A 27,260-nucleotide genomic window follows, 5' to 3' on the forward strand; every position below is an offset into this window, starting at 1 on the left:
ACGCTGGGTTGGGTTGCCGACCTGGTAAAGGGTCCAGAAGGAGAAAGCTGGTGGCGAGGAGCGACAGGGAACAGAGTAAAGAGAGAAAGGAAGAAGGGAAAAAAGGGTCTGTGGAAGGAAAGCAGAAAGGACAGGAAGAATAAAGAGGAGAGGAGAGAGAACAGACTGAGAAAAGGCAGCCCAGTGACCTACTGAAAGCGCCGTACAGGGACGAGTCACTGCTCTGGCAGCTGGGAATGCCATGGAAGCAGCACACGCAGCCCCCGGGCAGAGGTAATGCTTCAGAACATGCCTGCGTGACCCATGTGTACAGCTGTGCCCGGCTCTGCTCAGCTGGACAGAACGTCATGGGGCCTGGAGGGGGAGAAGTAAAGGTAGGAAGTGGGGCAAGCAGTGGAGACTATGAATTCCCAATGGAAGGAAGGAGGAAAAGATTAAGGGAGGGAAGATGGAGAGTGGGCAGGACAGGGAGCAAGGTGGCTTTGCAGGAGCTTTGATATTCCTTGGAGAGGCTGCATCCTTGTCATTCTAGCCCTTGTCTCCAGAAGAATCTGGCTCTGTGTGCGTGGAGAGACCCCCCTCCCCACAAATCTGATACCACAAGGGAGGAAGGGAACAAAGGAAAGAAAAAGGGAGAGAAAAAATAGAGGTGGGAGCACAAAGGGATTTCACCGCTAAGAAATGGAACAAAAGCCAAAGAATGCGAGAGCGCGCACAAGCCGGATTTACCTTTAAGAGCATGTGCTTCTCGCTGGGTGTCAGGTACATCTTGTTTTCATAGTAGTCCACACAGATGTTGACAATATCCGCCAGCAGCTCCTCATAGCCAGGGATAACTTCCAGCTGCTGATGCAAACACTGAAACGCCAACACACCCCACATTAATCCCACAGTGGAAGGGTCAGGGAGAAGAAGGTGGAGGAAACGTTTGGAGGCTCAAGGAGCAAGATTTTCACCCTGCAGTTTGCAGACTGACAGGGCCATCTGTGTTTCATTGAACGGTTAGTGGTTCTTAGTCATCCTGACCTTGTGTCGAAGGACACAGTTTCAGAACCAGGAGCAAGAGGAGAATGTCACCTGCTAGCCTCACCTGAGGCTGTATAGGAAATGTTAGCTCCACTACGGCACCAGGCATGAGAAACAAACCCCTTTTCTCCAGCTCTCAGGCCTTCAGGAACAACACTCCCTCCTTAGATTGAGTCTTCCAGTGTGGTCACCAGAGAACCAGGGGTAACAGCCAAACATAACACTGTGACGTGACAGGCAGAAGAGAAATGATCTGGCTCAAGAGGAGACTTTCCACTCTGCTAATGTCGTCTCTTGTCTTTGTGTCATGTTCCACCTCAACAGCACAAACCATGGGATCAGGAAGGAGCATTTTGAAGCCCTTTTCTGATCTGCAATCCCCAAGAAGGAGTGGAAGTGTGGAGTGTGGACCTTCCTGGCTCCATCTATATTTTACATTGTGCATGTCTCATCTGGCGAAAACTCAAGGCATGGATGCACCCAGTAGGTGAAAACAGGAACCTCAGTATGAGAGATTGAAGGGTAAATCTTCTACCAAAGAGACAACCTCATCCCACTCATCTTGTGTCTTTTTGATCCCCACACCTTCTTATTATCACTGGTAGCTGATACCCTGAGAACTCTAAAGTCATCCCAGATGTTCTGTTAGCTGGATGTAAGGCCTGATCCAAAGCCCACAGAAGTCAACGGAAAGACTCCAATTGGCTTCACTGGGCTTTAGATTGAGGGCATAATGAACAACGTAGTCATCTCAAGAGCCAAACCTGCAGCACTCTTAGCTCTGCCAATGCAATCATGTCTCCCCTTCCTGCACTAACTGGCAACTTTGCTGAGCAAGTGGTGGGAGAAAGAGTGAAGGAAAGCGACCTGCCTGTGTGATCCGATTGTGGTTCGCCAGGAACATGGAGAGGTTCTGGGATTCCTGAATAGACTGAGGGTCAGCCATCTTCCTCAAAAACTGGGCAGCTCTGAAAGGAGAAGATCCTGTGTTGTACAGGGCTCTTTGTATCATGTTATCTCTTGGTGGAGTCAAAATGTTGATGCCATGTTAACACAGCAGTCAGGTCATTTTACCCCAACACGTAGGTTGGGTAAAAAAAATACAAGTTTTATACAATTTAATAATAATAGAAACATTTTCATGATTTTCTTTTAATTTTAAATGAAAACAGCCTTTTTTATCAGAATAATACTTAGCCCTTACAGTGTCCCTCTTATCTATAAAACACTTCACAGTTCTGAGTACGGTCCATTCTCCCTGGTTTACAGACAAGGAGATTGTGACACAGAGAGGTTAAGTGGATATTTACCCATTTACACTGTAATCTAAGTCAAGAGGGGAGCCAGAACTAGACCTCAGACCTCCTGACTCACAGCTTAGTGTTTTGTCTTCTCTACACCAGTTCCATCAGGAGATGCAGTTATCACTCTGCGATCTTTGCAGTGCAGACACTGTAATGCTTTGCTAGTGCCTGAGAACCAGCATGTGAAGGTGACCATGAACAGCCCAGATTAGTTTTACTGTCCAAGGTGAGCAAAATGCTATTAATGAGCAGACAACATAAATGGTGAAAATAATAATAGCTAGCTCTTTAGAGTTTTTTATCCATTGCTCTCAAAACGCTTTACAAAGGAAGTCAGTAACATTATCCCCATTTTACAGATAGGGAAACTGAGGTTAGCTTTTTAAAATGTTATACCTTTAATATCCCTACGTGTCATTAGTAACACAAGCAAAGAATGCTTTGTTTAAATCCAAGCTCTTTAACCTGCCATGGCTGCCTTGCAGGTCTGCTGTCTCCTGCAGTCTGGTCTCCTCTATTTTGCTTGACTGATGACTGGTTTGCGTTGAATATATTCTGTAGTTTTAAGGGGAAAATCCCCCAAAGAGCAAAACCCTTTATGGAAACTTATGCCACTAAAACTCTAACGACATTCACGCAACTCCGAGGCTTATGCTTTGCATTTTTGTTTCGTTTAGTAGCCATCCGGCACTGCACAGCATTTTAGCAGAAACTGTTAATCACCTGCAAAATAATCTCATTAGCTCTCTCTAGTTAAGCTATTTATCTGACGCCCATTACAGTAGTATCTGAGCACCTCACAATCCTTAATCTATCCTCATAACATCCCTGCGAGCTACTGTCCCCGTTTCACAGATGGGGAACTGATGCAGAGAGACTAAGTGACTTGCCCAGGGTCATACAGGAAGTCTGATGGAGGAGGAACTCAAATCCCATGCTCTGGCTAGCATCCTAACCACTGGGTCATCTTTCCTCCTCCGGCCCTGAGTCAGGAGCAAATGAGACACAGCCCTGGCCATCCTACGCCTCCTCCCCGCACGCTACAGAAATGTGCAAGTCAGGTGATTCCCCTCCCACCTTTTGTAGGCAGAGTGGTCATTTTTGACGCTGCACTTCATGTTCTTCAGCTCATCCAGCACGGCAAACATGTTAATGAACTTCCCCAGCGTCAGGAGATAGGCCTCGGAGACAAAATCCTTCCTTCTCTCAGCATGGCACAAGCGCTTCACCTCGTTGCAGAACCGCTCGATAGCCTTGCGCTGGAAGACAAGGGAAGGGGAACGTACTTAGTGGGTGTCCTGTTCGTGCTTAGTAGAACTATGTAATCCAGTGGCTCAGTGTGCACCAGTGTGCGACATGTCCCCATCTAACGATCGGCCCACCAAATGGAAAACAGCCCGTTACTGCCACTAGCTAACAGCATTCCTCCGCCGGCTCAGGTGGAATAGGCCTGCACGTTTAGTGCTGAGATGGGATGTCCACCCCACCCAAGGCCTGAGTAGGTTAACAGGGGCCAACTAACCTTATGGGCTGCACTTGGAGGAGAATCGGGAACGGATAAAGTCTAAATGATGAAGAAGCGCAGCTGGGCAGGGCCAGGCTGAGCGTGTATAAAGCCAGGAAGATGAGAGCAGGAGGGGGCTGCAGGGAGGAGCTTTGCAGTCATTCCCTAGAGAGAAAGGGAGTTGGCTAAGGACGAGGAGGAGATCTAGGGGGAAAGCGAACCCTTGGCTCCTACCCTGCACTACAGAGGCTAGCAAGAAGCCGGGGGAGGAGTAGCCACTGGGAGTGGAGAAAGCTCGGGCTGGTAAACCCAGAGATGGGCCGGGAGCTAGAGAAGTGAGGTAGGAAGGAGCCCAGGGAAACAGCAACTGAGACTGAATAGACTGTTGTTACTGGGCACAGGGTCCCTGGATTTGCACTCAGAACAGTGGATGGGCCCAAGTTCCCCTGCACCTGGACTTGAACCGGAAGACTGCCTCCCATGGCATATGGACAAGTTGTCCAGTGGGACTTTGACACCCCTGAAGGACTAAATAGTGACCTGCCCGGAGGGTTGAGTCACAAAGAGGGAGCACCCCAAGTTCCAGAGAGAGAGAAAGAGGCCACGGGGCGAGCAACTGACAGAAAGGGGTGCCAGATGAGGCAAGAGCTAATCCCCAGACCCTGCCACCAGGATGTGCCCCAGCAGGGCATGTACCCTGTTACATGTACCCTGTTACAGTGCTGAAGGTTCCATGTTCAAACCCCACTGATGACAGATGAAGAGGCTTTGTTACAAATATCCCAGCTCATTTGAAAGTACTCTCACTGCTGGCCAGAGGAATGTGGGTTCAAACCCTGTATGAGGCCTTGGGCTGACAATGTCACACAGAGTGGCGAGTTCTGCAAGGTAAAATAAGGTGTTAAGCCAAGAGCCCTTCTGCTCAGCTATTCAGCTCTCATGGCACTGAAAAAGAGCAAGGGAGAAACCTGGCCCCAGCCAGCATTAGAAGTGGGTGTAGCTGACCAAGGTTCTGTGTGAACTCCTGGAGGACAGCCCAGTGATCAGTCTACATGCTCTGCCAGAACCTAGCACGTGATTTTGTTAAGTGCTTTGGGATGTCTCAAGTCTGAGCGCTGCTAAATTTAAGTCTCTGTGCCCTTATTTACTTTGGACAGTCCTAGTGGCAAGTGTAAAGGAAAGGTTTCCAGCCTCAGAAGACTTTCATTATCTGGGGTCACATCCTCTTACAAATGGGTGGCCTGGACTGTGCCTGGCTTTGCAACCAGACAGAAGGGGAAATCTCTCCAAAAACACTGTCACCTCAAAGCAAATTGAATCTGGGGAGCTGTGGAAGTGGCTGACAAAAAGTATTAATCTGAGCAAAAATAAAAGGGGCAGGTGGTCTGGCAACCTCATGCTTGTTATCTTCTATCACATGTAATACTGAACTCAAATATTTCCCCCTGCTGCAGAAATGCCAACAAAAACATGGTGATGTAAGTGCCTTTGTGTCTTCCTCAACACCCACCGTTCAGGCTCTGGAGGGTGACTGTTCTCTCCTAACCCTTCATTTCCTTTCACAGAGCACTAAAAACATTAGTTGTTGTCTCTAAGTATTAGTGGGGTGGCGGCCTTATAGAAATACATTGCAGAGCAAATATCTACAGCAGGGCTGAAGCCACCTGGACCTTCATAAGCTTCTGGGCCCAGCTTTGCCCAAAGGCTTATGACCCGGGCTGAATTTTGAGTTTATAATTAAATCTGAGGCTAGGCAAGAGTTGTGTGCCTTAGAGATTTTGCTGTGAGGTATCCCACATGACTACTAGCAGCTGCAAAGCTAAAGGGTGTCTCAGCTCTACCAAGAGAAGTTGGGAAGGTGTCCTCCAGGCTGGACTGGCAGGGAAATGAGATCAGAGAGCCACAAATACTGAACTGGGAATAGAGCTCCTGCCTCCCTCCTTCACCACTTACCTGGAAATACATGAACTTCATCAGCTTGGTGACCTCCGGCTCCAGAACTTCCACGGTCTTCTCATAAATTTCCACCCGGTTCGGCTGTTCGTTACATTTCACCTGAATAACAGCAACAAATGGTCATCATTAGCATTCCTAACAACATCTCTGGTTTGCACCGGCTCCCATCCTCTGATGATTTCAAGGTCAAAATGACAAGGTGAAGCCTGGCCTGGGTTAAGGAGGACAGTCGAGTTGAAAACCAAGTTTGTTGTTATGGAAGCAATTCTCAGACCTGGGATTCCTTTCAGATATTATAAACGAGGATGGTGGCCTGCAGCATTGCTCTGGGAAGCAAAGTCTTCTGATATATTTTTTGCCTGGACAAGTCCTGGCTTGATGTCATCACATGAAGATGAAAGGTCATCGCGCTGTAAAGTTGCACTGATGCCTCACATTGCAAAGTCACAAAACTCAAAGTGCATTCGAGGCTTTAATGTTCTTGCAGCTCTGGAACAGACCCGTTACGGTCAACAGCAAGTCATGGCTTTTTTGGATGAGTTGTGACTGTACTACAAAATGTTGTGGGGGCTTTATCATTATTATTAATTTTATTTTCAAATTAAAAATATCTTGATAGGTCACCTACATCCAGGTCATGGAAACCTGGATACGGGGAGAGGCTTATCCGAATTTCACCTGCTTTAATTCCAAACTCTGTCTCTTTAATGGACAGCCTGGTAAGAGTTATAAACGCGTATCCAAATCCGACATTGCCAAATTTCATGCTTCTCTGAATTCATTTGAAATTCAGCTCTGAGGCCTCTCTCAACTCTACCTCCACCCTCCTTTATGTGGGCACAATGGTGTAAGGGAAGATCCTCAACCCCTATTCCAATGAGTTTGCACCACTGGGAAGCTGCCTTAACAGCGTCCCTGTATAAGCAAATCCCCAAATGGCCAGCTCCATGCCACCCACGCACAGCCTCCCTAGCCTAAGGGGCACACCGAGGGCATGGCCAGAGCGCACTCTGCTCCAGCGGTTCTCACAGAGGTAACAGCCGCTGGTGAGCCGATACAAACTGGCACAATCTACAGCAGCAGAGCGGCTGCTCTATCTTGTGTTTGGGGCTGAATCTGCTATAAAACATCTGGCCATAAAAGCACCTTTGCCCTTAGGAATTCATGTAAGAGATGCATTGAGGCAGAGCAGGGTCAGTGCAGCAAGCGACTCAGATAGGCAGAGTAACAGCACCAGGAGGGTAAAGATTTTAATCCACCAAAAAAACAAATCTTCGGTGGCATTCAATCCCCTCTCCCCACGCCATGGCAATCTCTCTCTCTCTCTCTCTCTCTCGCCATCCATTCAAACTCTGCCTGCAGCATGTTTCCGTGATTGAAAGAGGCAATTATAGCACAGGAACAGAAAATCATTGGGAATAAGCAAATATTCAGGCAGGAGCACAAAGCCCCAGGAGGCTGCGACTCATGAAACCACCAACAAAGGACAGCCCCAGGGGAATTGCATTTTGACCTTTGCTGGGGTGCCACAAAGGCATAACCATCAGCCTTGTCAGCCATGTGGACATACGTCTTTGGCTGCATTGCACTACTGAGAAACCCCGGTGTCACTGTGGATAATAAAAGCATGTTGTATCTGCCCTGCTAAGAGCATCTACCACAGTGACGTAACACAGACTCACACTACAGCCTACAGGCCTTGAGCCTAATCCTGCAAGCAATCACTCAAGAGAGGACCACAGATGAGCAAACTTGTGTGTGAGTGTTTTCAGGATTGGGCCCTTCAAAATTTAGGGTTTTGTTGTAGCTAGAGGGGCTAGAAAAATGCCCAACTTTGGCTGGAAAAGGTGTCAAAAATTATGGCTGGATCAACACTTAAATGTATCAGCAGCCAACAAAACGTGTGTTCATCCAGCCTCTGGCAAGGCTGAACTCTGAACCAGGAGGTCTTCTTTGTCTGCATGCACAATATCTGTATCACACAGAGCTACACATACAGCTGTGACGTGTGTGTGTTACGTGGGGTTTTTTTTTTCAAACTTCACGTGATGTTTAAATCTCAGTGGAAGCCCCCAAACAAGCCAAGTTTGAAATCATCCCAATGTAACCTGTGGAATAGAATCAGGGGGAAAGTGTCTTCCAAATTCAGCTCCGCTGATTTCACTCTAAAGCCCAGATCCTAAAGGTATTTAGGCACCTAACTCCCCTTGAAATCAATGGGAGTTAGGCACCTTTGAGGATCTGGGCCTAACTTCTCAAAAGCAAATAAACTTTGAGCTGAAACAACTTCCAGCTCCAAAGGAATGTGAGAAAGTGAGGAGCATCTGAAGAAGAGGGGTTAGAATGGAAGTTACAACACAGCTTTAATTACAGCAGGTGCTACCCACACTCCTCGTAACAGACAGAGATGGGTCCTGCCCTGGGCACAGCACAAGTCCTCAAAGCACGTACCCCAAAGCTCTGCAGCTACTATAGCAGCTGTCTAGTGCTGTTGGTACTGCAGCCCACGCCCCTCTCCTCTCCAGCAGTGGGATGCTTGGGCTGGTGGGGTCAGTGTAGTCTCATACCAGCTTCTCACCACACCCCAATAAGGGTCTTCTCTCCTTCTGGTTGATTTCCCCAGCACAGATCAAGGCATTTGTAAGTGACAGCCAGCTGGCTATTCTAGCATGTCCCTTCTGGGAAGGAATCCAATGCTATTTCTTACCTGGGGTATGGCCCGAGAGCAGCTCCTCCAAGTGTAAAGCATCACTGCGTATTCATGTCCTTCTTCCAGCATTTCATTCTGCAACATACAGAAACATATGGCTGTGGAACGCCCACTAGAAAGAACTATGGATCAGCACCACAGGGACCGAGGGTATGTCTACCCTGCAATCAGAGGGGCGACTGCAGCGTGGGCAGGCATATCCAGATAAGCGTCAATTAAGGTAAAAACAGCCATGAAGACATGGTGGCGCAGACCCTGGTAGGGGCTAGGAATGCAAGGGTCCTGGGTGGGCTTGGAGACTCACCATGCTCGAGTGCACCGTAGCCTGTTCGATGTACCTGGCAATGCCGGTCACAAAGGCATTTCTGTCTTCAAAGTTTGTGTCGAAATTAGCCTGAAGACACAACAAATGGTCAAGGGATAAAGCACTGTTGGATATTTGTTAGGGTCCAGCTGCTCCAGATGGCCAAAAGGGCTTAAATAATTCATTAAGAAGGAAGATCCCAAAAAAACATGTAATGACTCCCCCAGTCAGGTCATCTGCATGGACTGATCCCAGCACCCTTGGGTCTAAAAGAACAAGTCTCTCCCTCATGGTCAGGTCCGTTCAGTCAGAGGCAGAGGCAGGCTCATTACCCTTCATGCTCCAGCCTCTGGAGGGGGACAGAGAGCCACACTTTGTTAGCAGGGGTTACCAAGAATAAACGGTGATAAAGGGCAGGATAATATCCACATTTCCAAGTCAGGCAGCCCCGAAGGTGAGAATGTGTATGAGGCACCAGATCTGAAAACTAACAGCCAAGTCCTACTGGTTGCTCTTGTACGTAGATGCGCTGAGAGAAAAAGAAATGAAGGGCACTGACTTCTGGCTTTAAGGCCCTTGCTGCTGCCCAGACTAACTGACACAGGGCTCCAGCCTGCTCCCACCGACGTGAATGGCCATAGATTGGGGCCAAAGGGAGAAAAACAATCTAGAGCTGTCAGAGGGCAGCCTGCCCCTTTAAGAGACAAGAGGCTTGGGGCCAGTCTGCCCTATTCAGTCAGCCCCACCCCACTACACCTATGCTGGGCGTAGGACTTAAAAAAAACCCAGGAGACCCCAGCAGTGTAGGGCTGTCTGCGGAAGAGAGCAGGGAGAGTGAGGGTGGAGGAAAGCCCAGCAGCTGAGCGCTGACTGGGAGCGGAGGGTGGACAAGCTGCTCCGGCTAGGACTTGGCTGAGGGCAGTGACCTGCTAAGAGCCGTTGGTAGGAGGGTAGACCTGACCTGGATGATGGAGGCTAGTCAGTCAGACAGGCCTTTGCCACTGGGAGGATGCCTGTAACAAGGGAGCTTCCACTCAGGGACTGTGCTACCCCAGAAGTGGGCTGGAGGTGATGGTGGGCGCAGGCTGAAGATCATTGTGGGGAAACTGAGGTGGAAGTGCTGCGATGCCAGGTCTTGCTGCGAGGAGATGCTCTGGGACGGTGAGGTGCGTAACAAGTTCCTAGTAATATGAAGTGGCAGCTACTGCAGCCACGAACACCTGCTGGGAGAGCTCCTTACTTACAGGCTGACCCTACTGACAGCGTGAATAATTTGCTCCACCGAGGACCTCAAAGCACTTCACAAATAATAAATAGCTGAGCTTCCCCATGCCACTGTAGGGTAGGTTTTATAGAACCATCTTAGAGAGAGGAAAACAAGGCACAGAAAAGTACAGGGACCCTATAGAGAGTCAGGGGAAGATCAAGAACCCAGGAGTCCTGACTCTCAGTCCCCTGATTCCAGGCAGACTTGGATGTGAACTAATCTAAGATACAAATGTATGATGCTGCTCCTCTCCAACACCGCCAACAAAACTGGCTTTGGCGAAATTGTATTCACTTCAGTAATTCATTCCTCCCAGTGCTTGGATTAAGAGTAGAGAGACAGGACCATGAGACTGCTCTCCTACTAGTGTTACAAGGGGATCTGTAGTGTAACTGTCGGGAGACTAGATATCTACACAGCACATGCATTTCTGGGATAATGTAGCTGGGGAGAGCCAGCCTGAGGACAGGAGTGGCGGGGTGGAGGGCAGTGGTGAAGGCTAGCAGCCAACCCCCGAGGTTAATCATGATAGGGAAACAGGCTTGACCAGTTTATCCAGACTAGGTTAGCCCAGGTATTTTAGATTCAACCCTATTCATGCCCGGGTGGGCTCCCTGCAATGGGGCTGTCTTGGACAACTGCGCTCTGCCCTCCAGCGTGCTCACAGGAAGCTGGCCAGGAAGGAGTAAAAATACTTGACAAGTAGACAAATTAAAAAGGATGGCAGGGTTGCCTCGGGAGGGCTGGAATTTGACCCACAAGTGCCCGTAGAGCTGATAACTTGTACTAGATGCTAACGCTACAGCACGAGTGCCCTATCTGACCCAGTGAAACAAATTTTGCAATCCTACATGCATGACAAATCAATCACTGCACACATAGTTACACATTAACATGGGGAGCAAGCCAATCGAGAAGGCAGGAGTGGGGGGGGGGGGAGAGTAAATATCCACATACTATATATTACCTGGTGTATATATTATAAGATATATGCACTACATAGAAAGAGGAACCAACAGGACCTGTACACAGCAAAGCAAATCTTGTGACCTTTAACTGTTGCAATAACTCTCCTCTGTCCTGTATTTTCTCCCATACTTTGCTCCTCATCCCTTACTCATACTGGTCTGCAAACCACCATGCACACCTATTAGGAGTTACCATTCTAAACCTCGCCTCACCGAGCCAAAATCTGGGAGCTGATACGTACCTGGTACATGATGGAAGAGGGAGGTGGCTCGATGCATGGCTGCTGGTCTGGCAGCGGTAGCTCCTCCAGCAGGTCCACATTGGACAAGGCATCTTCCAGCGTGACGTGAGTGGTCATGGCTCTGGATTTTCAGACGATGTTAGGGAACATTAGCTAAAAATTCATAGAAAGGGAGTGAAGGGAAATGACCCAGCAGAACAAACCCATTCCTTGTCTGGCTTGCATTTCAAGCACCATCTCAGGTGCCCTGTCCAAACAGCAAGCTAATAGGTATCAAAATGTTTCCAGTATTGAAATGAAAAGATATTGCCAGAGACGATAGCTTAGAACTTATCTCCGTTAGAGATTTTTGCATCGGGGCAAAATCCTGAGTGTAAATGCACGGCACTGGTGTGAACTGGGGCTTGCTCTTGTTTACTCTGATATGAAACTGGTGTAAGCTCCATTTTACATCAGTGCAACGTATCTACACTGAAAGTGTGCACCAGCATAGTGACAATGGTGCAAAAATCCCTAATGTAGACAAGCCCTTAGGGCGCTATGCCTCAGGTTTTAAAATACCATCAGACCTTGGAACCACGGGGTCAAATCCCCACAAACCCGATTCATCCCTTTGAATGTTCAAAGTGGATAAAAAGGGTTTCTATCACCCTTCTATCTTTGAAAAAATGCAGTGCAAAATAGGAAAGCATTCATTATCTGCCAAAAAGAAAAGGAGTACTTGTGGCACCTTAGAGACTAACCAATTTATTTGAGCATGAGCTTTCGTGAGCTACAGCTCACTTCATCAGATGTATACCGTGGAAACTGCAGCAGACTTTATATACACACAGAGAATATGAAACAATACCTCCTCCCACCCCACTGTCCTGCTGGTAATAGCTTATCTAAAGTGATCAACAGGTGGGCCATTTCCAGCACAAATCCAGGTTTTCTCACCCTCCACCCCCCCCACACAAATTCACTCTCCTGCTGGTGCTAGCCCATCCAAAGTGACAACTCTTTACATAATCAAGTCGGGCTATTTCCTGCATAGATCCAGGTTTTCTCACATCCCCCCCACCCCCATACACACACAAACTCACTCTCCTGCTGGTAATAGCTCATCTAAACTGACCACTCTCGGTCAGTTTAGATGAGCTATTACCAACAGGAGAGTGAGTTTGTGTGTGTATGGGGGTGGGGGGGGGATGTGAGAAAACCTGGATCTATGCAGGAAATAGCCCGACTTGATTATGTAAAGAGTTGTCACTTTGGATGGGCTAGCACCAGCAGGAGAGTGAATTTGTGTGGGGGGGGTGGAGGGTGAGAAAACCTGGATTTGTGCTGGAAATGGCCCACCTGTTGATCACTTTAGATAAGCTATTACCAGCAGGACAGTGGGGTGGGAGGAGGTATTGTTTCATATTCTCTGTGTGTATATAAAGTCTGCTGCAGTTTCTACGGTATACATCTGATGAAGTGAGCTGTAGCTCACGAAAGCTCATGCTCAAATAAATTGGTTAGTCTCTAAGGTGCCACAAGTACTCCTTTTCTTTTTGCGAATACAGACTAACACGGCTGTTCCTCTGAAACCTGTCATTATCTGCCAAGTGGTGCATGGGGCTCTAACTCCTCTTAAAGCCCACGGGAGCCCCATGGCTAGATTGTCTCTGAAGGTTTCCCTGAATCCTGTGCACCTGTATCTCTTCTCTGGTTAGTGCCCTCCAAGTACAACAAGCATAAGCAGATCTGAGAGCCTGGACTGACAACCCAGAGCCTGATCTGAAGCTATCTAGTGGCTAATTACTGCAATTTAGCTATTGTACTGCCACACACTGAGGCCCTGATCCAAAGCCCACTGAAGTCAGCAGAAGACTTTCCATTTAATTCAACGGGCTTTTGGATGAGACGGCATGTTTCATCTTTTTTTATTGATTGCACCAAAAACTAATGTAGGCAGATGATGAGGCTGTGAGAGCTGGCTTTCCTACAAATATTTAAGCCTCTGCTGTGTTTTTATTGCTTATCCTTTGGGATCCACAAGGCCCCATTGTGTTTCTGCCCATAGAGCTGCAGAATATGGGAAGCTTAAAGGTGGCTTAAATTTGGGGTGTATTGCAAACTGTAAAAATTACAAACTGTCACTTTAAATCCTGAGAGGATTCCTGGTCCTGCTTGCAGGCTACAAATTGTGTAGGAAGCATGCAATCTTTGTCCACAGCAGTCAGTCTGCAAAGAACCAGCCTTAAAGGAAGGAGGGGTGAGTTGTGCCACTCTACTTGAGGGAGCAACCTTCTCTCTCTCAATCTCTGTTTTTAGTTCTTGTGTGTTTAAGGTTCTGGATTTTAAGAAAAGACCAAAACGTAAAACACCCAGAAAAGATCAAAACATAAAACACTCTAATTTCTCATTGAAAACCATCAACATAACAAGAGTCACCTTTGCACAGCCCCCTCTCTTCCTGTGCTCAGCACAGTGAGGAACTCATTGAGAATCAGGGCCTATATTTTTATTTATTCAGCTAGCTTCCAGGTTCTACAATGTCTGAGCCTGTCAAACAAAACCCATCTAGCTGAGCTGGCACTGGTCAACCTCAAACTTGCAAGCCATCAGGGGGGGTTCCAAATAGTCTGCATGAAATGTTTAATTCTCCTCTCAGTACATACACAGAGCTCTCACTGACAGTCATGGGGTTAACACACATGCTAAGGGAAGAGATGCATACATCAAATTTAAACTACCATATTTTCTGCCTCTCTTTTAAGATTCAGTGCACGTAGTAGGAATGAAGGAGAAGACAATCCCATGCTTACTGAAATCCTTTGCCATTTTAATTTAATGACGACACAAAGTGCAAGGCAGTGGAGAATCAGGCCCGATGCTTTCAAACTGAAGCCATGTAGAGCAAGCCATCTGCAGAGAACAAAACTACCCCATCCTACTGACTCACTCTACTTTCTCTTTCATCCTCCATCCCCTTCTGCTAAAATTACTGTTGCAAAGCACAGCAACAGTCGAAACCCTATTCCCACCCTGATACGCTGCAGTCAGAAACAGCTTCCTCTTTGCCCCAGACGGTGCTAACGGGCACTGCACCTGCTGATCGAGGAGGGGTAGGCCATATTTGCAGGATGGGGGACTCTCTGCCGGGAAGCAGGGACTCTGAATGGTGGTGGAACATGAGCTCCCAGTGTGACTCTGTGGCCAAAGGAGCTAATGTGATCCTGGGATGCTTAAACAGGGGAATCTCAGGTAGCAGTAGAGAGGTTATTTTACCTCTATATTTGGCTGCTGGAATCCTGTGTCCAGCTCTGGTGTCCACAGTTCAAGAGGAATGTTGATAAATCAGAGAGGGTTCAGAGAAGAGCCACGAGAATGATGAAAGGATTAGAAAACCTGCCTTATACTGACAGACTCAAGGAGCTCAATCTATTTAGTTTAACAAAAGGGGAATGTTAAGGAATGACTTGATTACATAGCGAACAAATATTTAATTATTGACTCTTACATCTAGCAGAGAAAGGAATAGCATGATCCAATGGCTGGAAGCTGGAGCTGGACAAATTCAGACTGGAAATAAGGCATACATTTTTAGTAGCGAGAGTAATTAACCATTGGAACAATTTACCAAGGATCAAGGCGGATTCTCCATCACTGACCATTTTAAAATCAAGAGTGGATGTTTTTCTGAAGGATCTGCTCTAGCAATTATTGTGGGGCAGTTCTGTGGCTTGTGCTATACAGGAGGTCAGACTAGATTATCACAATGGTCCGTTCTGGCCTTGGAATCTAGGAAGCTTGAATCTTTCTCAGTGGTAGTGCTTTTCTCCAGCCTGCTCCCACCAGTCTCTTTCCAAACCTCATTCTCCATTGCCTTCAGCATCTCCTTTTCAAGGTTCCCAAACCCAGCTCTGTACCCACCTCTGCTTCTTACGTCCATAAGTAGCCGCAGGATTGGGGACGTGGGTAGGACAAAGAAAGAAGCAGACCATTTAATACCATTGTATATAGCCATGTATCCCAGCTTTATTGTAGTCTTGTTATTTCTCAAGCTATAAGGCAAATTCTAACTACTCGGTGTTAGGATGAGACCTTCGGGGGACAAATTACCCCACATCTGCCAACTGTGGGGTTCTCACCCATTCTTCTGAAGCATTTGCTGCTGACCACGGTCGGGGATGGAATACTGGACTAGATGGACCAGGGGTCTGATCCAGTCTGGCAATTTATAGAGTCATAGATTTTAAATCCAGAAAAGACCATTCATGCCTCCTGCATAACACAGGTGATTGAATTTCACCCAGTAATTCCTGCATCAAGGCAAATAAGTCCTGGCCGAGCTTTTGCATGTTCTTCAGAAAGTCTTCCAATTCTGACTTAAAAACTTCAAGCAAAGTCCATCGGTAAATGGTTCCAATGGTTAATTACCCAATTCCTATATTCCTTTAAATTAATTCTTCAGTGTTAACACACTGTGAAACTTCTCAGATCTGTTCAAGTTTCCATGGGACTTTTATTTGTATTTAATCAAACATCTTTATTAACGTTCTTGAGGGCAAGCCCATGTTAGCGAAAGCATGAACTGTGAAATGGCTTGATTAAGTCAAAAAATACGAAGAGGTGTCATTGTATGTGCCACTTGCTGCGAGTTTACCAACAACTGAAAATGTTGCTGTGATGACCTGGTTACTTAATTTCATCTTTCCAGCTGCTCAGTTTGTCTTATTATCTGTATTGCAGTAGCATCTGCAGCCCCCAGTAAAGGTTCAGGGCCCCATTGTGCCTGGCACTGTACACACACGTAATGCAAAGCCAGTCCCTGCCCCAAAGACCTTACAGGCTACGTATAGGAAAAGAGGCAGCAGGAAGAAACAACGAACGGATGAGGAGAGCGCATGGCAATAGTGAGACCGTTAGGATTAGTGTAACAAGCAGTGGTCACAGCCCATCAGCAGTCTAACTGTCGTCAAGTGTTTGGTAGGTGTCATGACATAGATGGATTTAAAGGAGGAGGATGTAGTGGCCTTCTGGATTTAATTAAGAAGGATTTAATTAAGCTCTTGCGTGTCACCAGAGACTCAGCGTCCAAGTGCTAATTGAAATGTTCCCTACACACAATAAAGCACAACAAAGAGCTTTCCTCAGAAAGAAAAGTAAAATCGGACAGTCCCTTTCCTGATTGCCATTGCAGCTGTACACACATGGGCAAAAGAACAAAAGAATATACAGCCATGTCTGTTTGTAAGGCAGCAGCAGGGTCTAGTGGAGGGGATGCTGCGCTGGGTGGCGGGAGATCTGGATTCTAACCCCACCTCTGCCACCAACCTGCTGGGTGACCTTGGCACAGCACGTCCCTGCTCTGTGCTGCTCTTTCTCCTCCCACTCTTTGTCTGTCTGGCCTGTTTAGATTATAAATTCTGTGGGGCAGGGACCATCTCTCACTATGTGTCTGCAGGATACGTAGCATGATGCAGCCCTGATCTTGGATGGGAGGCGGAGAGTGTCTCTGGGTGCTACTGGAACACACATAATAATAGCAATAATGAGAAGCTGAATAATCTTCAGGATGAATACTCAAGGGACCCATCCTCGCATCCAGGGGAGAAATTCTTGCTTGATGAGATTTAGGGGTTAGGATCGATGCTTTGCTTCTGCTGAATTGTCTTTGTTTTACTACTGTAGATTCATACATAGCCCTGAAAAGCCAGGAACACCTCCTTTTTAACCATTTTACTTGGGGGAGGGGTTTTTCTTTCTTCCACTTCATGGTACTATACTCTGGGGAACTTGCCCATGGCTGTTCTGAAGATGAAACAAAGGGCTGTAATCCATGCAATATTTTCTTCTAATCTGTGGAATTTTGCGTGCAAATGCCCAAGCCATACAGAGAGACTATACATTTGAGAGAAAATTAGGCAGTGACCCTGATGCAAAGCAAAATTTCCCTCCTTGTCTTTTCAATGCAAGGTTTTTAAACAGTAATGCTGAGGCTGGAATGGTGAATTCATCTGGTGCTCATCTTTGGCCAGTTAAGGCCATTGTATTCTAACGACCAAACCAAACTAAGAAGAGTGTGTCTTTTCCCAAGAATATGGCAGTGGTCAAAAAGTGATCAAAAGTGATCAAAAAGCCAACGTCGAGCAGTAACCAGCAGCAGCCACCTGTGCCTCCTGGGCAGGATCTCTGACATTCAGAGATCTCAAAAGAGATGATTGAGCAGTGTAAAAACGGTTTGAGCTCTGTTTGTGGTTCACTGAGGTGTTTCCTGTGTTGTCATGCCTGAGAGATCATCCTTGCAACAGAAATGCAGTCAGCTGAAAGCACAACAGCACACACACCCGGGGTAGATTACTTCACACGTGAACATGGGGCTTTTGCGCTTCATTAATATATGCACGCAAGGTGGATCTTTATCTTTCAGACGGGAAATATATCCTGCCATATCTGTCGCAGACTCAAGCACCAGGGAGCAAGAAACAATCACTTACAACTATCCTTTTTGGTATTTATCATGTGATGATTCTCTTCCCTGCACCCACAGGCAGACCAGAGAGGCAACTTTACCAAATGGCATCACACCTACAAACCTCACAGCTGATTCAATAACTTTTGAGAGGCAGCCAAACATTAGCATTACAGGATCCAACCCAAGCTATTAAGAGTTATTTTCATTTAATTGCACCTTTCATCCCAAAGGATCCTCAAAGCAATTTATATCTCCATCACCCATTTCTCAAATTCTCCAACAAGCGCCTCCATGGTTTTTCCTATGCTGCCCCTTATGCTTGGGAGGAACACCTCACAAAATTCCACTAAATTACCACATTGTCCTCCTTAAAACCGTCGTCTGCCATGATACCTACCAAAAAAACCCCTCTGAACAATGGATAAGCAGCTGGTGTGCTGTGATTGCTGCTTCTCATGCTGATCAGTATCAGCTCATTATAACTTTGTGCTCTCCATGTCTAACTGCTTTATAAACCTGGTGTCTCTCATCTTCTACTATTGCAAGCTCTTTGGGGCAGGGACTGTCTCTTTGTTATAACACTGTTGAATGCCTAACACAAAGGAACCAGAGCCTGTAGACTTTATAAAAATAATAAATCTATTCACATAAACACAGCACAACTAAGATGCAGCCAGCAAGTGATATCCAGCACTTTGCACAACAATGGCCAAGGACAACAGGGCCCAGCTTTTCAAAGGATGCCATACTTTAGGAATTTCAAGGCCCATGCAGAGCAGACAGGATCTCAGGCATGAAGCTTTCATCAAAAAGACCCTACAGAATCAACTGCATGGAACTGGATAGATCTTCCTCCGAAGGATAAAGGGATGAGTCAATCCACACGGCATTTCAATTTGGGATTCAAGTGTGGGTCCTCTATTTTATGCCTAAAGCTTAAAACAGGCTCCAAGTATTTGCCATGACATGTCTTTGGACCACAGAGTCTCTTTTAGCTACACCCCTAGCTATGATCTACAGACAAGTCTTGATTCTTCAGAGTAGTATAACTTTTGGGGGAACCCTCACTCAAACTTGGGGCAGGATTCCAAACACCTGGTGCACTATATCCACAAGCAGCCTGCCAGCCAGCAACAGTGAACCAGCTATTTGCTTACCCAGAAGTTGCAGTAGAGGAGAGAAAGGGAGGAAGTGAGTTGTGTTGTTGGTTCTAGTCAGCTTGCCCTGATCCAGCAGACGAGACTCATGCTGGTGCCAAAACAACTGTAAGGGCAGGGGATAGGGAAAGAAACAGCAAGTGCTAGAAGGTGGCACCTTTAGTCCTGCTGCCTGTAATACCATCGAGACCAGGCTGCAGTGTCATGGGGAAACAGGCAGAGAGAGGAGTGGCAAAGTGGGCCATGTATGAGAAAGAGCACAGCTCTGGGGAAGAAAGATGAATTTGTGGTTAGGGCACTTGTCTGATACTTAAAAGACCTGGGTTTGATCTCCAGCAATGCTGAAGGCTCCCTGGGTAAGGTGCTAAATTTCTCTGTGCCTCCATTTGCTAGCTGTAAAATGAAAATAATGCTTCCCTCCTCTACAAGAACTTTAGGAGAACACCTCGTCAACGTTTGTGAAGTGCTCAGATACTCTGGTGTTGGTAAGGAGATACTCATTTGACCAAAAAATTCATGCAAGAGGCACAAAAGTAAGACAGTCGAGTGCTATTTTGGGAAGACGAGATGTTGCTAATATGGGTGAGCACATTAGAGTAGGCTATGTCAACACTACAGCCTATGTTGTCATAATTTATGATGCTCGAGGTGTGAATAACCCCCCCCCCCCGAGGAACATAAGTTACACTGACTTAAGCAGTCATGCGCACAGCACTATGTCAGTGGGAGAGCTTTTCCCACCGACATAGCTTCTGCCGTTGGCAATGGTGGTTTTATTATGCCGACAGGAGAGCTCTCTCCCATCGGCATTGAGTGTCTTCACCAGACGCCCTGCAGTGGCGCAGCTGCATCGGCACAGCTGTTGTGCTGTAGGTGTAGACATGGCCTAAGTCTAAGAATAATCTTGGTTGCTAATAGATGGCAAGAAATAGTTGGAGTACTTCCTGTGACATTAAATGTCACACACAGTCAAAGAAACATCATCGATTGTTAGTCAGTCATTTAAAAAGTAACTTCCTCTTTTTCTTGAAGATATGCAAGTTGATAAATTATTAATTATTTATTATTAATTATTAATTATTATTATTATTATTATTATATTGTTCCGTCTTGGGTTCCTCAGTAGTCATGTTTGTTGCATGGACCCTGGTCTGAGAATGGAAGGCATCACCTGATAACATAGACTTTGCTAACAAAAATCAACTGTGCACACCAAGGCTAAATTCCTTTCTCTGAGAAATTACTCTGGATTTACACTGGTATAGCAGGTTTCAGAGTAACAGCCATGTTAGTCTGTATTCGAAAAAAGAAAAGGAGACTCGTGGCACCTTAGAGACTAACCAATTTATCTGAGCATGAGCTTTCGTGAGCTACAGCTCACTTCATCGGATGCATATTCATCGGATGCAGATTCATCTGGTATAGCAGACAGCAGAATCTAGCCCCAGAAATCTGTCAAGATGACTAACATCTGGCAATCCTGATAATCTATAACGTGAGCATGGTTTTTTTTTTAGTTTCCTATGTAGAGCAGGACGGCTTAGGTGGTTTAGTGATCTGACACAATTAAAGTGAGATACTTGTGATCCAAAAAACACAGCTACAAACCACCATACTGAAAGCAACGGATGACTAGGAGGGCCAAGCTATGCAATATCCTCTTCCTTGCCACAGTATAAATGTTCATCTCTAGATGCCACCTCCCGCCCCCAAGCCCCAGCAAATACACAGAAGCAAGCACAAAGGTTTCAGTTTGCCTCTCACTGCTCGTTCCTGATCCCTTCAGAAATTTCCTGCAAAATCCATTCACTTCTTTTCACTCAGGACTTGACTAGCACCAGAGCGGGAGTTAACTTGTTTCCCCTTATTTCAAACCCACTCAAACGTCATGGCTTTGAAAGTTCGACTCATCTTGCACATCTTGTTTTGAACACGTCTCATGGCTGAAAAGTGGCCGTGAGTTTAAATGATAGGAGGAGAAAAAACGGTCTGCAAACTCTGGCTGGTCTAGTGATGAACCAAAAATACAGTCTGCAAAATCACATATTCCACAAAGTTCACATCCATAATTTCCACCCTCAATTCAAACTGCAGCCTCTTCTGTCTGCTCTCTTTCAGTGGAACCAGGGGAACACTATGACTAGGGGAATACCTTTTATGATGATCCGTTTACTGTTTGGGTGTTCACCTCTGCTACTCCCTTGCTCCTGTTATTTTCTCTTCTGACTATTGTGCATCCCATCCGATTTCCCCTGGAGCATTCCCGCTGTTCCTATACACCCAAATCACTGTGTCTGTGCAGCATCTCTCTGCTAAAATTCTCTAATTCAAAGCTGCCATTATTACTAAACCATGAGCAACTGGGGGCTGGGGGGGGGGCAGCTGTGGTTTGTTGTTGCAGTCAGGAGGCGTTTGCTCCCCTGGCTCCCCCAGATTGCAGCACTTCCTTCCAACCACTAATTCTAGTTTATCACATTTTCCGTGCGGAGTGAAAAGGAAAAAAAAAAATTAGGCTTTTTTGACTGCCTAGTGTGTGCCCTAGAATAAACAAGGAGGCAGTGAATATTGCAGGTACCCGAAGCATTCTGGGATAGATCATCTTGTAATCGCGTCTGCAGGGCTAATCCGGGCCCTGTCTCTCCCTCTGCCCCAGGGGGACGGCAGCACCTGCCTCTTGTGCTTTGCAGGGGGGAGCCCAAACCCCCCCCCCCTCCCCAGACGGTGGCATTAAAAATAAAACCAACCCAGGCCAGCAAGGCCAGGGGCGGGGGCCGCCGGGCATCCCAAGCACAGCCCAGGGCAGGGAGGTCTCGGTGGCAGGGGGCGGCAGCCAAGCCTCTGCCAGCAGCCCCGCCAGCGGGCAGCCTGCTCCGGGCCGGCGCGGCCGGGGGAGAGCGGGGCGCCTCGCTGCTCCTGCCCGGGGGTCGCCCCGCTCCGAAGCCGGCTCCCGCGGGGCGCTGCCCGGAGCCCGCACAGCCCGGGCAGGGCGCAGAGACGCGGGTTCCCGCGCGGGGCCCGGCCCCGGGGCCCTCCGCCCGCATCCCCCCGGCTTCGCCCCGCTCCGCCCGCTTACCGGCCGCGGGGAGGGATGCTCGGGAGCCGCCGCCTCTCGCTGCCGCCCGTCTCGCTGTCACACACACAAAGCGCAGGAAACGGCTTGTTGCAGCCAGTGCACTTCCTGAGCTCCCCGCTGCGCGCCCCGCCGCCGGGAGCGGCCCCCGCCCGCCCGCCCGCACCGGGGATGCAGCCTCCGGCCCCCGCCGCACCGGGGATGCAGCCTCCGGCCCCCGCCGCACCGGGGATGATCCGGCCTCCGCCCGCCGGGGATGCAGCCTCCGGCCCCCACCGCGCTCGGGGGTTGACAGGCTGGTGCAGCCCGCACAAAGCGCACCCCTGCACAGACAGCACCCCCCCCCACCTCCCCCAGCGCGCCCCCTCTACCCTCCCCCGAGCACCCCTGCACAGACAGCACCCCCCACCTCCCCCAGCGCCCCCTCTCTACTCCCCCCCACCGCGCACCCCTGCACAGACAGCACCCCCCACCTCCCCCAGCGCCCCCTCTCTACTCCCCCCCACCGCGCACCCCTGCACAGACAGCACCCCCCACCTCCCCCAGCGCCCCCTCTCTACTCCCCCCCACCGCGCACCCCTGCACAGACAGCACCCCCCACCTCCCCCAGCGCCCCCTCTCTACTCCCCCCCACCGCGCACCCCTGCACAGACAGCACCCCCCACCTCCCCCAGCGCCCCCTCTCTACTCCCCCCCACCGCGCACCCCTGCACAGACAGCACCCCCCACCTCCCCCAGCGCCCCCTCTCTACTCCCCCCCACCGCGCACCCCTGCACAGACAGCACCCCCCACCTCCCCCAGCGCCCCCCTCTCTACTCCCCCCCACCGCGCACCCCTGCACAGACAGCACCCCCCACTTCCCCCAGCGCCCGCCTCTCTACTCACCCCCCACCGCGCACCCCTGCACAGACAGCACCCCCCACCTCCCCCAGCGCGCCCCCTCTACCCTCCCCCGAGCACCCCTGCACAGACAGCACCCCCCACCTCCCCCAGTGCCCCCTCTCTACTCCCCCCCACCGCGCACCCCTGCACAGACAGCACCCCCCACCTCCCCCAGCGCCCCCCTCTCTACTCCCCCCCACCGCGCACCCCTGCACAGACAGCACCCCCCACCTCCCCCAGTGCGCCCCCCATAGCCTCTGCACAGCACCCACCCACACCCTCCCCCAGCACCCCCACACACCCTCCCACCAGCACCCACACACCCCAGCACACACCCACCCACACACCCCAGCACACACCCACACCTTCCCCCCAGCACTGACCCCCACCCTCCCCCCAGCATCCTCACAGACCCTCCCACCAGCACCCTCACACCCCAGCACATACCCACACCCTCCCACCCACACCTTCCCCCAGCACCCACACTGCACCCACACATACCCTCCCACCCGCACACACACACACCCCCAGCACACACACACACACACACCCCAGCACACCGTTTTCATTTATAAATGCAAGGTCCTGTCCTCCCCTCAGGAGGAGCAAGAACAGAGCAACTCCTTCCTCTGCGGTAAAATGGAATCGGAAGAGGGGCGAGGGGACAAGCAGGTTATTGGGGGCAAGACTGTCCCCACCCTATCCGTGAGCAGGTCGGATCAGCTTCCTTGCAACCTGGTCACCTTTCACAGGACCCCCTTGTCATAGCACCCTGGGGCCCTGCTGCCTGACAGTTCACTTACATACTCCAGGAGGCCCCAGTCAGGCTGCAAGGAGGTTACTAGTGGAGTTCCTCAGGGATCAGTCTTGGGAGAAATCTTATTTAACATTTTTATTACTGACCTTGCCACAAAAAGTGGGAGTGTGCTAATAAAATTTGTGGGTGACAAAAAGTTGGGAGGTATTGCCAATATGGAGGAGGACTGAAATATCATACAGGAAGACCCTGTAAAATGGAGTAATAGAAATAGGATAAAATTTAATAGTGCAAAGTGGAAGGTCATTTATTTAAGGACTAACAAGAATTTTTGCTATAAGCTGGGGACATATCAGTTGGAAGTGACAGAGGAGGAGAACTATCTGGATGTATTGGTTAATTTCAAGATGACTATGAGCCGGCAATGTAATGCGGCTGTGAAAAAGGCTAACCCAGTTCTAGGATGGGTCAGGTGAGATATTTCCAATAAAAACAAGGAAGTGTTAGTACCATTATGCAAGTTACTGGGAAGACCTCATCTGGAATACTGTGTGCAGTTCTGCTCTTCTGTGTTTAAGATGAATTCAACCTGGAACAGGTGCAGAGAAGGGCTACTAGGATGATCCGAGGAATGGAAAACCTACCTTATGACAGCAGAGTCAAATAGCTCTGCTTGTTTAGCCTAACCAAAAGATGGCTGAGAAGAGATATAATTGCTCTCTATAAATACATCAGAGGGATAAATACCAGGGAGGGAAAGGAGATATTTAAGTTAAGTGCCAACATGGACACGAACAAATGGATATAAACTAGCCATCAACAAGTCTAGGCTTGAAATTAGGCAAAGGTTTCTAACCACCAGAAGAGTGACATTCGGCAACAGCCTTCTAAGGGGAGCAGTGGAGGCAAAAACCTAACTGGCTTCAAGACTGAGCTTTTGATAAGTTTATGGAGGGGATGGTATGAGGAGACTGCCTACAATGGCATGTAGCCCATCTGCGACTGCTATCAGCAAATATCCCCAATGGCCAGTGATGGGACTAGAGAGGGAGGGCTCTGAGTTACTATAAAGAATTCTTTCCCAGGGGTCTCGCTGGTGGGTGTTTCTCACATGCTCAGGGCCTAACTGATCGGCATATCTGGGGTTGGGAAGGAATTTTCCCCCACGTCAGATTGGCAGAGACCCTGGGTGTTTTTCGCCTTCCTCTGCAGCGTGGGGCATGGGTCACCTGCAGGTTTAAACTAGTGTAAATGCTGGATTCTCTGTAACTTGAAGCCTTTAAGTGAAGATTTGAAGACTTCAGTAACTCAGCCAGAGGTTAGGGGTGTAGTACAAGAGTGGGTGGGCGAGGTTCTGTGGCCTGCAGTGTGCAGGAGGTCAGACTAGATGGTCATGATGGTGCCTTCTGGCCTTAGAGTCTATGAATCTGCACTGCGCACTAAGCTTGGGCCTGTGGGCTTGTGGACGCAGTGTTGGCAAGCCTGCTCTTGAGCACCCACACTGTAGTGTAAACCTGGGTTCACAGTTGCTGCCCCCAGTTTCTCAGCTGTGTTAATACATCCACACTGCACTGTGTAGAACTTCTGACTCAGGTCGGAAACTTGACTTGTGTCCACTCTGCAAAATGACAGAGTTTGTACCCAAGTTGCTCCGGGACTCAGCCTCTGACCCACCCAACTAACCGGGTCCTAGCATCCAGGTCCTGAGTGCTTGCTAACCTGCGTCAAGCTGATTTGTGTGTGTACGGAACAAGGGCTTGGGCTCAGACCCAAGTCAGAGTCTGGGCTTAGTGAGCAGTGCAGACATACCCGTAGTGTTATTGTGATGTGAAGAACTATAGCATCAATTAATAATAACTGGGGACACAGTAGCTGAAATATTTGAGAAAGAATGTACTGGTTTTTTTAACAAGGCACCAGTTAAAAAGGAAAGGGTCTTTTAGTTGTATTTATTTGTATTGCAGTAGAGCCTTGGAGCTCCTGTCATGGACCAGGACCCCATGGTGCTGGTTACGAGACACAGAACAGAAAGACTGATTTGTTTCAGAGGCTAAGCACCGAGGATGCCCTGGTTATATGTGTTTCCTATCCCAACTTTTGGCACTTTTCTATTTTTATGTGCTCCATCGTTATCCTGTTAATGGCAGTGCTGATAGGAAAATCTCACTGAAAAATGGAAAAAACGGTCAGTGAACATTCCTATGGATTTTCCCCCATGTATTGACCCACTCTAACAATAATCACAGTGCTACTTTATTTCTTATTTGTATTTCCACAGTCATGAATCAGGATCCCACTGAGCTAGGTGCTGCACAGAAACAGAACAAAAAGACGGTCCCTGTCCCAAGGGGTTTATAATCTAAGTATAAGACAAAAGACAGCAGATGGATACAGACAGAGAAAGGGGGAGTGCAAGGAAACAATAAGACAATATTGAGCAGCGCGATAGACAGCCTTCTCTGCACACCAGCAATTTAGCCATTGTAACATGCTGGTAATTTTATGGCCACATTTTTATTTACTGCTTTTAACGTCTTAAATCACTGAGGAATAGACTGTTTTCCTTCTGGGGATCTCTTTGCACAATGGGAAGAATCCAAGTGATGAGCAGGCCACATACATGTGTGTATGTACCATCGGGTGTGTTGAGAGACAGCAACAGTGAGAGAAAGAGAGAAAGGTCATGACACTGTGGTGAGATGAAGAGACTATGAGTATATCTACACAGCAAAAGCTGTGCACGGTCTAGCCTATCCAAACTAGCTTGAATCCAGATGGCGTGCGGATAATAATTGCAGTGAAGTCAGCACAGCGTGGGCTTCAGAACGAGCTAGCAAGCAGAGTACATACCCAGGGTCTGTTCCAGGTTTATACTACCTGTGCTGAGAAAGTTCAGGGTAGATTTGATCACAGACAGTGGGTGCTGGAACATTTTTAACAGTGGGGGTACTGAAAGCCAGCCCTCTTACCCCTGTCTGCGCCCCGCCCCCCAGAGCTGGGGCCAGGAGCAGGGTTGTGTCTCTGAGAGGGGGGACCTGGACAAGGGTATGGGGGCCAAAGCCAGGGCCAAAGATGGGGGCGGGACTGGGGCCAGGAGCAGAGAGCAGCCGGGACCCCGGGTGTGGGGCTGGAAGCGGAGCCCTGAGTAAAACCTGGGAGTGCTGCAGCACCCCCCACACCTCTAGTTCCCATGCCTATGATCACAGATCCCACAGGCAGAACAGAAATGTAATAATAGAGGGCTCTTCAGTATAACAAGGTCCAATGATTAGAAGTTGAAGCTAGACAACTTAGTGCAAGAAATAAGGTGCAAGTTTTTAACAGTGTGGGTATTTATCTACTGGAACAATTTTCCCAGGGTGGTTGTGGATCCTCCCTCGTTGGAAATGTTTAAATGAAATGTGGATGTTGTTCTAAAAGATCTGCTCTAGTTCCATCACAGCCAGTGGACTTGAAACAACAATAAATTAGGGAAGTTTTTTGGCCTGTGTTACACAGGAGGCCAGACTAGATGATCACAGTGGTCCCCTCTGGTCTTAAAATCTATGGATCTCTGATCCTCAGAGTATTACAAAAGGGAAAACTGAATAAAGCATCCTTTAAAAAATACCTGTGTTGGGTAAGGAGCTGATCTGAGGCTGATTCTTCATCTGAAAGCTGATCA

The 27,260-nt window shown here is 48.4% G+C and overlaps 1 protein-coding gene across 5 annotated transcripts in view; it reads right to left on the reverse strand.

Moving 5' to 3' along the window:
* Positions 1-22,243, reverse strand: part of CYFIP2 (cytoplasmic FMR1 interacting protein 2) — a 79,078-nt gene extending 56,835 nt beyond the window's left edge. For 3 of the 5 annotated variants that reach the window (XM_075131235.1, XM_075131234.1, XM_048860372.2), the window contains exons 1-8: positions 21,960-22,091; positions 11,282-11,434; positions 8,805-8,894; positions 8,498-8,575; positions 5,788-5,889; positions 3,408-3,589; positions 1,898-1,994; positions 730-858 (exon numbers count right to left, since the gene is read on the reverse strand). In XM_075131235.1, coding sequence (XP_074987336.1) covers positions 730-858; positions 1,898-1,994; positions 3,408-3,589; positions 5,788-5,889; positions 8,498-8,575; positions 8,805-8,894; positions 11,282-11,398 — 795 coding nt within the window. In that variant the 5' untranslated portion in view covers positions 11,399-11,434; positions 21,960-22,091. Of the gene's footprint in view, positions 1-729; positions 859-1,897; positions 1,995-3,407; positions 3,590-5,787; positions 5,890-8,497; positions 8,576-8,804; positions 8,895-11,281; positions 11,435-21,959; positions 22,092-22,122; positions 22,141-22,182 lie in introns of those variants that run through there. The other 2 variants (XM_075131232.1, XM_075131233.1) reach the window with 2 other exon arrangements.
* Between the last annotated feature and the right edge of the window lie 5,017 nt (positions 22,244-27,260).

Source organism: Caretta caretta, chromosome 8, assembly GCF_965140235.1.
Source record: "Caretta caretta isolate rCarCar2 chromosome 8, rCarCar1.hap1, whole genome shotgun sequence".
Taxonomy (NCBI): domain Eukaryota; kingdom Metazoa; phylum Chordata; order Testudines; family Cheloniidae; genus Caretta; species Caretta caretta.